Source organism: Neolamprologus multifasciatus, chromosome 7, assembly GCF_963576455.1.
Source record: "Neolamprologus multifasciatus chromosome 7, fNeoMul1.2, whole genome shotgun sequence".
Taxonomy (NCBI): domain Eukaryota; kingdom Metazoa; phylum Chordata; class Actinopteri; order Cichliformes; family Cichlidae; genus Neolamprologus; species Neolamprologus multifasciatus.
In genome coordinates, this window is record NC_140445.1 from 59627107 (window position 1) to 59643022 (window position 15916).

The 15916-nt window shown below is 41.5% G+C and overlaps 1 protein-coding gene across 2 annotated transcripts in view; it reads left to right on the top strand.

Moving 5' to 3' along the window:
- itpr2 (inositol 1,4,5-trisphosphate receptor, type 2) overlaps positions 1-15916 on the top strand; it is a 64412-nt gene that overhangs the window by 45799 nt on the left and 2697 nt on the right. For both annotated transcript variants that reach the window (XM_085168415.1, XM_085168416.1), the window contains exons 49-56: positions 613-788; positions 877-1041; positions 1116-1299; positions 2993-3079; positions 3865-3986; positions 4101-4266; positions 4359-4519; positions 14379-14540. In XM_085168415.1, coding sequence (XP_085024541.1) covers positions 613-788; positions 877-1041; positions 1116-1299; positions 2993-3079; positions 3865-3986; positions 4101-4266; positions 4359-4519; positions 14379-14540 — 1223 coding nt within the window. The remainder of the gene's footprint in view (positions 1-612; positions 789-876; positions 1042-1115; positions 1300-2992; positions 3080-3864; positions 3987-4100; positions 4267-4358; positions 4520-14378; positions 14541-15916) is intronic.

Genomic DNA, 15916 nt, shown 5'->3' on the forward strand with positions numbered 1-15916 from the left:
GGAAATCCTTCACACGTCATCATGATATCGTTTTGAGGTGGGACAACTTGGACTTTAATCGTTTTTATCGGTATGTTGATACGACTTCATGTCATTGCCCTCAGCCTGGCTTTAGCCTGAGACCTAATTAATCAGATGAAGTTAAATCACCCAATAATCATCCTATTTTACTCTTGAAAATTCATTTCTTTACGTGCAATGTTAGATTACCTGATTTTAGGTTTTGCGAAATGTTACTAGAACTTGCTGTATTTGCCGGCTTGCCTTGGTGTAATTCGCTGAAATGTAAACCTACTGTACACGTGGTTCCTGTGGCGTACAGAAGTGTTAAAGATGGCTTTCTGATAAATACTTCCTCAATGATTTGTCGGCACTTTGCAGTTTCCAAAAGACCCATGAGCATCACTCTGCTGATTTACTCAATGAGCTGAAGAAGAGTTGGTTGTTTTGACTGCTGTCCCCATGGATGGTTGTTTGACATTTTTAAAGTGTTTCCTTTGACTCTTTGCTAAGTTGAGCTCTTAGCTCAGATAAATAATTCATTAGAGGGATGTTGTTGCTTTAAAGCATTGATGTTTTGTGCCTTGTTCGATTGTTTATTCTTCCACACAGGCACATTATCCCCATTCTGGAATATCTTACTGTGGGTGGCATTGGGAGTCTTCACCGCACTGCTTCCCGTCTTACCTAAACCAATAGGCATCGGGTTCTTCCTAGTCTCCCTTATTCTGCGTGCTATCTACACAATGGGCCTCGGCCCTGCGCTGCTTTTGCTCGGTGCTGTCAATGTAAGTGAACAAAGGCTTGTTTTTGAAGAATGTGTCTGTTCTTGCCTCTTCACACGTACCAGTTTTTTTGTTTTTATTCCATTTTCAGCTTTTCAACAAGTTGGTGTTTCTTGTAAGTTTTGTGGGGAACCAGGGGACGTTCACTCGAGGCTACAAAGCAGTCGTGATGGACATGCTCTTTATCTACCATTTGTGGTATGCCATCATCTGCGTCCTGGGCCTCTTTGTTCATGAGTTCTTCTACAGCTTTTTGGTAAGAGAGCTCGTTTGATTTGTGACAGTGTTCTCCGAATATTTGCTGATGGCTCACAGATGACGATTTTGCAGCTGTTCGACCTGGTGATCCGAGAGGAGACGCTGCTCAATGTGATAAAGAGTGTGACGAGAAATGGCCGCTCCATTTTTTTGACAGCGGTTCTGGCCGTTTTTCTTGTCTACTTTTTCTCCATCATCGGCTTCCTCTTCCTCAAAGACGACTTCCGCATGGAGGTGGACCGCCTTCCTTCACCAGGTCAGAAACTTTAACTTTTAAAGTACACCAAGTCATTACTGTGGTCTTCTCCCTGTCGTAAATCCCTTGGGCTTCAAGCTATCCTTTGATATTGCCATTTGAAAATAATGCTTCAAAAATGCCGCTTATGTTTATCACCAGTCTAGTGTGATATTTAAAACAAACTACACCAAATAGTGACAGTTTCACTTCCACTTCCACTTTTATGAGGAAAGCAGAAAAAACACTGAGTGAGACATGTGTGGGGTTCAACATCTTCAGATTTAGCTGCAAGAAATGTGATGCAACAGAAATCAGTTGCAAGAATGCCACATCTATTTTAGTCATAGTACTTATACCTGACCTTTCCAATGAATGTGTCATACTTAAAAACCTTTAAAAATGCACTGATGGATCCAGTTTGGCAATGTTTAAACAATTAAATAAATAATCATTTCTACAATGTAAAAAAAGATCAAATCTTCTAGTAGCATGTGCAGTAATTGCATATCTGGTGATATGTATTATCTCTCTTGACTTCATTTCAAGTCTATACTGTGTAAGGAGGAGAAAGAAAGTAGTGTAGTTGTGCTTTGCGCTCTCTCTCAGTATAGAGCGCAAAGTATTATCTTTCGTGAAAGTTATCCTTAGTTGACCTGAAACAAGTTTGCTCTTCTTTTTTTAATCTTTTCCAGCCATGAACATCTGTGATTTGTTAGTGAGCTGTGTTTTCGTTTTCTGAATTTGTGTAAATCATAGAACGTAATGTACAAAGTTGTTCACATTTTAGAGTTGCTGGATGCTAGTTGATCCAGCGAGTTAATTTTTTCCCCCTCACTTTTGATCTGATCTATAATTTCTTAATTACGATGATCAAATCAGCATTTTCTTGTGTATAATCTCCCCATAGAAATTGTCAACCATCTAGAGTAAGCCATATATATATATATATATATATTTATATACCCAGACACATGTTTTGAAAACACTGTGGAGAGTGTGGGTAGTGTTAATGAGCTCCAGCACCCACGGTCAGGAAGACATCCTGCTAGCACATGTGCACCTGTTGCATAACCTGGTGGCCGCGCCATCCTGTGTTTTACTGAATAGAGCACAGCAGACAGCCGAGCAGTGGTGGGTTATGTAACCAGCTGGGCTCACGCCTCTCTGGATGTTAGCTGAAGGCTGAGTGGAGATACGGCGTGAGGGAGCTTCATCAGAACTGGGGAGCACCCTTCCCAGGAGCTGTGACCCCTGCCCCCCCCCCCCCCCCCCCGTGCTCCCCTGTCCCGCCAAGTTGTCGTCCTCTTCTCCTTCCTAAACCTCCCGTCACCTGCCCTCAGTTCTCCAGACTATCATTGTAAAAAGCTCTTTTAGTGACACTCTGATCCAGATGCACAGTTCTTTCTTCTGCCTGTCTGCCCAAGCAGATCCCGCTCAGGCGGTGCGGCTCCTCTGCTGCTCGGGGCTTTGCCGATGTGCAAATGATTTGCTCAGGTTTTTTCAGCAACACTTCACCGCCCACCCAGCAGCTGCTGCCTCAGTTTACATAATGTCTGACTATATCTTTCTTGCTGATTTCTACCAGCGCTGATGAGAATTAGCGGGAAGAAGGTTTAATGCAGGAGCATAATTTAATCGTCACCTTTCATATGGAAATTTTTTGTGCCGTTGTCACTGACACAAACTTCCCATGTTTTTGTTGTTCTTGTAGGAAAAAGGGATTTATTGAGTAACAGCGAGGTTGCAGGCTCATGTTTGAATGAGAGATGCCCTGCTTCTACACCCACATCTGTTCCTGGTAGGTTTTGGGGTAAAATTAAACTGAATATGTCCTACCCATGGTGGAAGTCACTGAGTGGATAAGTTTTAAGATTTTGTGTTTTGACTGGGGTGGTGGGCGTGTATGTGACCTTTCCAGCGGTAATCACTTCCTGAAAGGTTACTAACACACGTACTGAGACATAAGCACGCACGCATGCACACACACTGAGTTTGTGCACACAAAGAAACTTGATGAGGCAGGAGGGTGACTCCTACTCCTGTTTGTTCTCCTTCGTCTCCACGGATCACCTGCGCCATAAGGGCACACACGTGATCTCAGCCACATCCTTCACCTCTTCTTTCTCCTCAGCAGTCATGCTGTGCGTGGCTTTATGCATTTACAGTAGGAGTTGGAGGTGTTTTATTATCAGTCACTTGTCAGCGTCAGCTGAGTCACACTTTTATCTGAATTAGATCAAATTGTTTCTGAATGTTTTCATTTCATGAACTTCTTCAACTCTTCTAGCTCAGTTTAATAAAATTAAGACTAATATAAAAATCAAATATTCTTACTGTGAGATTAATAAAAAACAATCTATCAAATGAGCAGAATGTAATGATGGAAAAGGGAAGCACCTTTTTAGAAGAACTTTTAAAGAACAACAGTATTGCGTGTCAGTCCAATCTTGTGTAATTTCATACCAGATGTAACACAAATTTAAAGGTGCACATTTATCCGATTACACACCAAAGGTCCTCTTGATCTCTCTCTCTCTCCATTTCTTCCATCACATGTTTTTCTCTGCGTTTTCGTCTTGTTAGGTGAAGATGATGGGACCGAGCGGGTGTGCGACACTCTGCTCATGTGTATAATCACTGTATTGAACCAGGGCCTGCGTAATGGAGGTGGTGTGGGAGATATTCTCAGGAGACCCTCCAAAGAGGTAGGACAAGCCTAAAACGAATACAGGGAATACAGAAAAATGGCATTTTCTCATTGTGTGTTCTGTCTGAAGAAAAACCTGAAATAAAACTCTGCGTTTCTTCCATATTTCCAGGAGCCGCTATTTGCAGCTCGAGTGGTTTACGACCTTCTGTTTTTCTTTGTTGTCATCATCATCGTTCTCAACCTCATCTTTGGTGTTATCATTGACACCTTTGCAGACCTGAGGAGTGAGAAACAGGGGAAGGAGGAAATCCTCAAAACCAGTTGTTTCATCTGTGGTGTGTACAGACAGCTTCGTGGTAGAGCTAGCATGCCTATGATAGACAAAATGGTCTAAGGTAGAATTCGTAACAGAGCTAATGTCTTGCAGGGTTGGAAAGAGACAAATTTGATAACAAAACGGTGTCCTTTGAGGAGCATATCAAGTCTGAACACAACATGTGGCACTACCTTTACTTCATGGTTCTGGTGAGAGTGAAGGATCCAACCGAGTACACTGGCCCTGAGAGCTACGTAAACAAAATGATTGCAGTAAGTAGGCCAAATATATACACACTATACACACAGGAAATTGTTACAGTGTATCTTTGTAATGCAGATTCATGTTCTTTAAATGTGACCCATTATGCTCATTTACACATCCATATTTTTATTCTCAGAATCTACTAAAACAGTTATTATTCTTATTTATATTATGCTGGGCTTTGGTGCAGTGTGTCAGTTCACCCACTTTGTAAAACAAACTTTTTAAGTGTGCTTAAAAAGCTTGACTGAAAGCTTCTCGTAAAAAGAAGGTTTGAGCAGCAAGCGGTTGGGGCTGCTGTGTTCACAGCCGGCGCTCTGTGTCTGAGATGACGATGCTAAGCGAACACACTGATCTTTTATAGTGATGAGTAGAAAAAACAGAGCAGCTCAAAAGGATCATTTCTACTCGTCCTCATATGCTAACCTTATCTGAAACTTTGGCCAGCTTTAATATGAACACACACAATTAATTACAGTTTGCTAGTACTGTGTTGGACCCTCTATTGCCTTCAGAACTGCCTTGATTCTTATTGCATAAATTCAAAAGGATGCTGGAGACATTGCTTAGAGATTGTGGTCCATATTGACATGATAGCACCGCACATTTACTGCGGATTTGTTGGCCGTACATCCATGATGAGAATCTGCCGTTACACCCCATCCCAGATGTGCTCTATTGGTTTGAAATCTGGTGACTGTGGAAACCATGAAGAAGAAAACATGTCGAGTTATCCTGCTGGAAGCGGCCGTCAGAAGGTGGGCAGACTGTGCTCATAAAGGGATGGTCATGGTCAACAACTGTACTCGGTTAGGCTTTGGTGTTTAGGGTTACATTAGTGTTTAAACCATTCTTGGTTGGTACTAAAGGGTTCAAAGTGTGCCAAGAAAACATCCTCACACCACTACACCACCACCGGAAGCCTGAATGGATGATATAAGGCAGGATGGATCCATGTTTTTTTTCTGCGTGACCAATCTGTATGGCACCAATAACCATGCCATGCTCAGTCACTTATATCAGCTTTCTTCCTCTTTCGGATATTCAGTTTGAACGTGTTGTCTTGAACACATCTACATGCTTTAATGTACTGAATTGCTGCCATGTGATTGGCTGCTTGTTAATCAGCCATTTTTCGGATGTACCTAACAAAGCGGCTACTTAGTGTATATGCGCACACACACGATAAGTCAAAGCGTAATAGATCCACTTTAACAGGTACACCTCACAAGCTGTTGTCTGATCAAAACAGCTTAACTCTCTTTATACAGATCACGTTTAAGAGACATACAGCAGTGTAAAGATTTAGGAATTTGAGACTGCACATTTTTAAGGTGGTACATAAACACACCCAAGCCTCCTTATTATTCCAGGAACATATGGACAAACAAACACATTCATTTCACCCCCTAATTCATATTTTGTTGGCAAGCTGCACCAAGCAGATGAGCATACAGATGTCTTCGTGTTAGAGCCTTAAAGATGCACCGCCTCTTTAGTTAGCAGACTTGCACAGTGTGCTATAGAAGCGTGATCCTCTACAGCAGACGAGTGATCAAAAAATGAGACTGAGCCTCTAGGACTGTGCCAGGCATCCCAATTTATTCTCCTTTCCCCTCGCTGCTGGAGAGAGATGAGGTTCTATACTCAGGTAGTCCTCACCATACTGAGCTGCTAACCTGCAGGGACACAGTGTGGTTAAATAGTAATTAAACCCAGTCCAGGCCCATTATCATCAATGTACCAACTTGCCGCACTGACACACAGACAAGAAGTTGAAGGATGTAAGGGCAACTAAAGGTGTTGCTGTTAGGTTAATGGATTCAAATGAAGCCTTGGAGCACAATGGCACATTTTGTGATTAACATTCAGCCGTGATGGGCATAAGAATGGTGGCATTATAATGAACAATTTGCATAACAAACAGGTGATAGACGTTGAATTAATATGCATCAGCAAGTCGTCCAACAGGTCGGTTCTCTGATGCCAGGCCAGTATTGCCGGGTGATGATGCAATGATGAGTCAGGAATTTACAAACCCAATTTTAAAAAAGAAGTGAGGACACTGTGTAAAATGTACTTAAAAACAAAAAATCTCAGAAACTCTTAATTTATTGTCAACAGAAAATGGAAAACATATCAAATGTTTAGGCTAAGAAAGTGCACCATTTGAAGAAACACGAGCCAATTTTGAATTTGCACACACACAGCAACCTTTTTCTTTTAACAAGAGCCTGTGAAGATTTAGGAACTGAGGAGACTGGGTGCTGGAATTTTCGGAGAGGAACGCCGTCCCATTCCTGTCTGATACTGGATTCTACTGGCTCAACAGTCCTGGGCCGTCTGTCGTATTTTTCTTTTCATGACACACCAAATGTTTTCGAGGCAGGCAGGCCAGCCCAGCACCTGGCTCTTCTACTATGAAGCCATGCTGTTTCAATGGCTACAGTATGTTTTCTTGCTGAAATATGCAAAAATATGTAAGGCTTTTTCTGACAACAACATCATCTGCATTCGTTCCTCTTAAATCTGTATGCTGTATGCCTTTCAGTATTGATGGTGCCTTTGCAGATGTGCAAGCTGCCAATTCCATAGGTACTAATGCACCCCCGTACCATCAGACGGTCCTGCTCTCTTTAAAAAGAATTTCAAATATCGATCTGTCCGATCACAGAACACAGTTTTCCACTTTACGTCAGACGATTTTAAATGAGCTTTGGCCCAGAGAAGGCAACACAATTTCTGGATCATGTTCGCATTTGGCTTCTTCTTTTTTCTTTAACCTGCATTTGTGGATGACATCATGAACTAAAGCATTTCTGAGGCTGTACAGTGATTTCCTTGACAGAGTTTAGGCCTGTTTTCAGTGCACTGACACCAGAGGGCCTAAAGATCACAGGAATCCAGACGTTTACACAGAGATTATAAAAAAAACCTTTGATTGTAGGTCATGAGATGTTCAAAATCTTTACAATTTTACATTCAGGAACATTATTCTGAAACTGTTCCACAGTTTTTAGATGCAGTTTTTTGCACATTGGTGAACCTTTACCGATCTTTACTTCTGAGAAGTTCAGCTGCATGTTCTTCCACCTCTTTCTACTTAGTACCACTTTCTATTCTAGCATCTTGTTGCCCCTATCCGAACTTTGAGACATGTTGCTGCCATAAAATTCAGAATGAGCTAATATTAATATTATTGTGAATAAACTGATTTGCAATTTATTCATTTTTAAAAAAAATGAACTTCTAACTTCTTTTGGGTTTTACATATTAACACCTCTTAAGTGTTGCAGAACCCACACACTCACATGCGCACGCACGTGGATAACTAAACAAACAGCCTGTTGTGTACAGTTTGTTTGTGCAGCGCTTGTGTGCTTTACTGCAATCTTTCATATAAAATCCTACCACCATGTCAGAATAAATATAAAGAGGTTGTGCTGTAGTCAGAGTGCAGATGGTGCAGGTTTCACCTACGTGCAGGTTGCACAGGGAACTGAAAGCAGACTTTTACATTTTTAAAATCTCCAGAAATAGTTTTACTGTCTGATGCATTCAGCTTCTGACATTCCTTAAGTTTAAGTTTGGTATATGTTTAGGGTATTAGTTGTTTGCTTACTTTACCTTAACTTCAGCTTTTTAACTCATCTTATTTTAGATTTATTTTTTTTGAACAGAAGATGCACAAGTTGTGTGAGCGTTTACCAGACAGTAAGGATCTAATCAAAAAATGCAATAAACTGCTCTGCTAGGGCATAATGGGACTCGTGTTTCAGACTGTGCTGCCTTGATTAGGATTCCTGTTTTTGTTTTTTTGTTTTTTTTTCGTTGTTGCTTTTTTGTTTTTTAAACAAGTCTGTCTCTTCGCTGCCCCGTCATCTTAATTAAATTGCTCACTTGCTCACACATAGTAACTTAGTCTTGATAAGAGAAAGTGTCGGTGTTTTGACGTAAGCTGTAAAAGAGCAGCTGAATTGGAGAGAAGTGCTAGTCCAAGATGTGTCATGATGCAGATGTCTGCAGCAGCTTGCACCGTTTATGTTCTCCACATCCCAACGCAGAGTTGTGCTTGATGTGACGTTCAGGTAGAAATACTGCTGGTGCCAGTTCACTGATTGGATCTTTTTGTTTTTTTAAACTCTATTCTCCGCTACTTCACTACAGTTTTAGGGTAACACTGGCAGCAGCTGCTGTATGAACTAAACTGCCCTCCCAGTGATGGAACAGAGCTGTAACCTGATGACCTCAAACACACATGCATGCAGGCACACACAAGCAGCTCCTGACTAATGATTTCATCTGGTAGGATAAAGTGATGTGGTGCAAAGCAAAAAAAAAAAAAAAGAAAGAAAAAAAGTAGGATCTTGTTACACTGTGACTGTTCTTGACGGTGTTGTGCATGTGGATGTGAGTCAGTGTGCGGGTGTTTGTGTGTAAAATTATGACAGCGACTACAGGCCCAGCAAGTACTGCAGCAGCCACAGCGTTACATAACCCATCTCAAGTGGCCTGCTAATAGCTCAGCCCTGCCTGGCACGTGCTCCCCTGTCCCTTTCTTTTTTTCTCTCGCTCTCTGTCTCCCTCTCTCTCTCACACACACACACGCGCACACACGTACACGCGCACACACGTACACAGTCACTGTCACATCATGAACCCTTTATTTCTGATATAACACACATGCAACACATTGCCTTTAATAGAAGAAGCAAACAAAGGGCCGGCATTTGTGATGTAAATTGAGGACAGAGGTTAGAATTTGCTTAATGAGATGAAATACTGCTGTGCTTTTTTTTTTTTTTTTGTTAAATGTCCCAGTCAAGAACGTGTGTGTGCGCGTGTGTGTGTGTCAGATACTTGTGATATGTGTATGCTTGTGTGGTGCACTGTTGTGTGCTGTGTCATTGTATACTTTCACACTCTTCTGTGGCTGCTGATCACAAGGACGTGTTGTGCAGCTACGTCATTCAGGCTGAACTCCATTATTTTAACCTCACTGAGCTTGACTAACCTCAAAGTCAAGCGTGTAGGGTAGAGGATCCATGGAGTTGTGACACATAATACAAAAAACATATTTCATAGCACTTTAATAATTATGTGCTGCATACTTAACTGATAATTAAAGTAAAGCAAGTAAAATCGTTACTGCACAGATACTTTAAATTAAAAATAAATTTTGAGAAAGATGGTTTTAGCTAACCAGCGACTCTCAACTACTAATTTTACCCAGTAGGCTGCACTGTTTTAATGAATATGTCCTTTTATTGTACTGTATGCATATAAATGTGTGTTTCCATGCTTACAGCATGTCTAATACCTTCAGATATGTCAGGAAGTTTAATGAATCCTGTAGAATTACATGGATAGCATTATTGTTCATGATTAAAACCTATGATTTAAGCCTGGGTTTTTAAAAAGAAAACAACAACAACAACGAGACAGTGGTTGGAACCTTTTAGCGTTGATGATATTTGATTATACAGTGTTTGTCTTTGGTGACATCTAAGGTTGTTCCCACACTTTTATATCAGTAGCCTGACTTTTCTGGAGTATATTACAGATTGTATGTACAGTATGTACCCGTACGTGATGAAATAAACGCACACTGGTCTGGTGACGACAGCAGAGTGAGAAGCACATGAATGTCTGTAAACGCTCAGTTATGTGTTTAAATTGATCATGAAGCGACACTAAAGCCTGACTCATTGACAGTGCAGCATAGCCCACAGTGGAATACTGTACAGTCAAGACATTGGTGGGATTTAGATTCTATACAGTCACTGTTTAACTTTATCTCTTTAATTAAACAATGAGGGACTTCACATACAAAATGATATTATGTTCACATTTTTGAGGTGTTTTTTTAATCCGGCTGTTAAGAGTGAGCTTTAGATAGTCCTCAGATGTTGGAGCTTTGTCTCTGAGCTCTCACAGCCTTTGCTGTGTTGTTTTTTTTTTTTCCTTTTTTAATTTTATGTCCCCTGTGATGCCAGATGCCTAAATTAGAAAAGATCTTCAGTCAAGCTCTTATAGAATGACTTAATTCATACTTTACAGCAGACGTTCCCAAAGTGTGGGGCCCGCCCCCTAGGGGGGGCGCAGAGCCATTGCAGGGGGGGGCGCGGCATGAAAAGGGAAAAAACAAAACAAAACAACAACGCTTGGACACTGCTAGCACGGGCGCCCACGCAAACGCAAAGCAGGAGATGAAGCATAGCTGAATATGTTTCCAAACCAACTTCATTCTAAGCCAAAGACTAGAAAATATGGTGAAGCACATCTTCCCTTTGGTTTTACCTGCACAAGTGCCGAGGTAGGTCTTCCTGCAGAATTGGTTTTCCCTTCGTTGGGAGCAGCGCTGGGCTGTTTAAATCACGGACAAACAGTATCCCACATTCTTGATTTGCATTTCACAAACACTTGCTGTAATGACTAACTACTCCTGACATTTTGGAAATGTTAGCTCTTTATACAGTAAAGTTACAGCGGGATACAAATAACATCAGGTCGTTCCTGCCACAATTTGTTCTCTCGGTTCAAATCACGGACAAACAGCATCCAACAGTTGTTTATGTTTTTGAACCCATTTTGCAGAGGGATTTTTTGAAAAATGTATTGATAGCAATGTTGAATATTATTACACAGGAAAAAAAACAACTACATGTAAAATAATTACACCATGACGCCTCTGCCTTTCTAAATGGAGGGACAGTAACTGCGTGTATATGTAAGTGTGTAAAACCTGCAGATAGTCAGATTAACAGTATTTCGTCTCTATCTGCCATTCTGCAATTCATCTCATGTAAACAATAACGTGCACACAGCGTGACGTGAAAAAAGGCACATAACCACAAAAAAGGAGTTTTAAAAAATCTCCGTTCTCGGTGATTCGAAACGCCGTTTACGTGGACGAAACAGCTGCGTTTTCAAAAATACCCGTGAAGGTGTGGACGTAGCGTAAAAGAGTTAGTAGTTTATTTTCTTACTACCTGTAATTTATTGCAGATTACTTGTATTTGCTTAATTGCTTACTAAATGTTTGAGGTGTAAAATAAACCGCAATGGAGCAAAATATGGGTCTGTGTGGTTGGAGGATGTGTTCGTGCGTGAACATTTTTCTTGTAAAACAAGGGGGGCCCAGCAAAAAAAGTTTGGGAACCACTGCTTTACAGCATTGAGTAGCGAACAGACTGTTCTGGTTAAAAGAAAAAATAGGAATAGAAAACAAAGTACAGTAAAGGAGTGAAAGGACCCTTTTATTTACAGAGTGATCTGACTCAGATGTACATCTGCAAAATGGCCAATGGAGCAAACTGTAACCTCACAACTTAAACTGACCTGCTAACAGTGATTCAGATAAGTGATGTTACTTAAAGTGGCTGTCGCCTCTCATTTAAAATAAAAGCTGACATTCTGCGAAGAGGGTCTGCTTATGTGATAACGCAACTAAATGGCACCTAATCATAAATCTACTTCAGTGAAAGAGACTCAACCGTGTTTTAAACTCAGTTTTAGTAATATGTGTACTTGATCATATTTCTCCAGTTCCATTCTTCACCCTTTTCTCTGTTTCTAACCCCAGATGACGCATTTTGATTTTATATAATAACATCAGTTAAATGTGATAATTTAAATACTTCATGTTGGCGTCAGCTAAAGCCTATCAAAATGCTGAAAATGCAAAGTTTATAACATCACTGGCCACTTCATTAGGTACAATTGTTCTGATCTGTATAATGTAAGTTAAACTATTTCCTTTAGAAAACGGCTTGTTTGATGCATCTCTTAAAGTGGATATATTATGCTTTTACTTACTGTGTGTGTGTATGTATACACACTCAGTGGCCACTTTGTTAGCTACACCTTTTCAGCTGCTTGCTAAATATCCAGTGAGCAATTAGACATGCAGACATGGCCAAGACAACCTGCTGAAGTTCAAACTGAGCATCAGAATGAAGAAGAAAGGTGATTTTAGTGACTTTGAACATGGAATTATTTTTGGTGCCAAACAGGCTGGTCTGAGCATTTCACAAAATATTGGGATTTTCCCACAAAACCATCTGTAAAGTAATATGCTAAGATTGGTTGTTCTTTAGTTGAAAATGCCTTATTATTGCCAGAGATTAGAGTAGAACGGTAGACTGCTTTGAGCTGATAGGAAGGTACCGGTAACTCAAATAACCCATCAACAAAACCAAGGCATGCAGAAGGAGCAGAAAGGCTACGACAGCTGAAGACCACACCGGGTGCAACTCCTGTCAGAATTGGAAAAGAAAATTGGGACCAAAGTTCACAAAAGCTTTGGTTTCTTCATCATGACAATTAGACTGCTGCACCTGGATGGCTTTCACAGTTGCCAGATCTGAATCCAATAGAGCAACTTTTGGGATGTGGTAAAATTCTCATCATGGATGAGTGGCCAACAAATCTGCACCAGCTGTGTGATGCTGTCATACCAATATGCTAGCAAGGTAAAACTAACAGTCTCTGGTGAGTGCATGTGCATGCTAAACTGAAATTACTTTGAAGGTTCACTTATGATTTGGGTAACAAGGTAACTCTAATTTACTCGGTTCCTGGAGTTTCTCATGTATTCCCAGTGCTATTATTATAATTTCAGTCTATATAGTAGAAATTTATATTTTGTATACAACTGTCAAATTCACAACAGTTTTTCAGAGTTTGAATGTTAAAAATCTGACACTGCGAGCATATATAAAACTGATATGAACTGTTTCTGAGAGTTTCCATTTGTATTGTTGACGAGGAATGGACAAAGCAGTAAACTCAAGATATGAATGTTTCACCTAGCAGAGTGGTTAAACCCATCACATGAGGAAATGCAAACAAATAACCGACACGCTCCACATCCCTGTCCGCCCTCAGACGGCATGCCCTCTTCTTTGTCCTCAGCGTCTCGCACTCCGATCGGTCCTTCTATCCCTGCGGTTTATTCTTATATAAGAGAAGGTGGGAGAATACCTCACTCCTCCTACCGGACTTAACGTGGTGCCAGTCAAATCCCACTCTCAGCACCTTTTAAGTAATTTTTATCAGAAGAACTGGCTAAAGAATATTACATAAGATAAGCCGATGGCAGTCTGTCGCGGTGAAACCTATCTCACTTTCAGCGTTGCACAAGAGCCACGCGTGTTGTAAAACACACACGCTCGCTCACACCTTTCTGTGTACATAGCCATGCAGTAGCAAATGAACAGCACACACACCCACACAGAGACAAACACAGTCACGCTTTACATAATTCTATAGGTTTGCATGCGCCTTGTTTTCTTATACCGTTGCTGCAGAGTGTTTGCTCTGCTGCCGCTGTGCTGTTAGAAAAACAGAAAATAAACATCCGCGTTTTGCATGTGACCACACAAACACACGCGCGCGAGCGCATAAGTAACACTATACTCCCAGTTGTGTTCTTGATAGACGACAGTGACTCATCTCCTGTGTGCATCAACAGTGTGCTTATGGAGTGGGTGAGAATTGAAATGCCAGTTACTGTTCATTTAGTGTATTATTGCTATCTGCTGTATCCAAGAGACAGCAATGGTGCTTAAAAAAATTTACACTGTCAGGTGCAAAACGGAGAGCAGCTTCCATTCTGATGAAATGATTAATATTAAACCTCCACGCCTGTCTTCACTTACCACTACCTCTGTGTTTACTCTCCTCCTGCAGTCTGGCTTCAGCACTGTAATGCTCCTGACGTGTCTATGCAAATCTTGCGTGTGTGCCAACATACTGTTGCTTCCATCTCTCTGACCGATTGAGGCAGCTTTATTTCAGGCGTTTATTCTTTTCACCTTTCTCTCCGTTTCTCATACATGCCATCTCTCTCCCCCTTTCCTCCAGGAGAAGAACTTGGACTGGTTCCCCCGTATGAGAGCCATGTCTCTGGTGAGCAGCGAGGGAGACAACGAGCAAAACGAGATGCGGTCTCTGCAGGAGAAAATGGAGAACACTGCCAATCTGGTGGCTCAGCTCTCAGGCCAGCTGGCTGAGCTCAAAGAACAGGTAGAATGCTACTTCAGGCATTTTTCATGCTCTTGTGGGAAAGGTCTCTTATGAGCATTGTGCTATTTGTAACTGCTTAATAGCACAAAGTAAAACTGCGCCTTGTTCGGTAGCTGACTGCCACGCGTGTGCTGTGAAGTCCACGTCACATGACTCCTCGTAACACCAACAGGGGAGGAGGTCACATAAAAGATATAGCTTTAGCAGAGTCCCTATGCTCTCGGTTTATTCATGCAGATGGATTCTGCTACTGAACGCAGCACGACAGGTGACTATCACGTCAGCAGTCGACACGACTGAGAGCCGCCAGTGAGCCTCTGGCTGTTTGGATGACTAGCACCGCTGCTGCAGTGTGACTGATCACTCTCATCACCTGCCTCCTCTGCATGTGATTCCAGTCACAGGCCTGTCCTTGTTCCTCTTCTGCCTAATGTGTGAAAACAGCTCCTACTGGGGCAGAATAACACTCCACTAAAAAAAACTAAAACAACAACAAAAAAAAGAGAACAGCTACTGTCGACCTCTGCAAGCAGTAAAGTTGGTAACATCTCCCTGTGAGCTGGGATCTCTCATGTAACCGCCAGTAACAGCTCAATATGTCTTTTATTACAGCGCGGTTGAACAAAGATGGCAAGGCATTATCTTTGAATCTGTTTTGCGTCAGCTGCAGGCGGACCTATTCTAATCTAAGTTTGCCGGTTCTATTCTGACTAATAATGAATCATAGGGTTAGCATGATTACTACTCCACCTATATGGTAAACAGAAAGTGTAGTTTACGCCACAGGAGGTGAGTGTGTTTATGGAGGGTTAGGTGAGGCCCAACCACAACTCTGCAGTCACAAGGGAGGTCTGCAGGTTTCACATCAGATATGAACTCAAGACTGTTTCTCACTGGGAGGAAAGTTCTCCTGCAGCTCCTCCTTCATCACAACCTTTTGCTGACCTCTGCACACGATCACAGCTGAGACTCTGTGTAGGTTTATGTGTGTCGCTACTTAGCAGTGTGGCTTTCTGCACAGCCTGCTTTTTTTTTTCACCCCCTTTATTTTGCATATACAGTTTACGGCTCACAGAACCCATGGACCCCATTTGTGACGTCAACACTGGAAACCACTGTAAATGTGAACCAGCATTTCTGATTCATTTACACACACACGCACTTACTCTTATACATCCACTGTGCAGGTCACAGTTCTGCACACTCCCACACATGACTGTGTCCTCTAATGAAGTTTCCAAGGGACATTTTAGTTTCCAGTCATAACGGCAGTGTTGAACACGGCAGTGTTATTTTCATGCAGCCGTGCAGAAGATTACATCTCAGGCGATTTAAAATTGATAGAAGAATGTTGTAGAATAACTGTGTAACTTCTG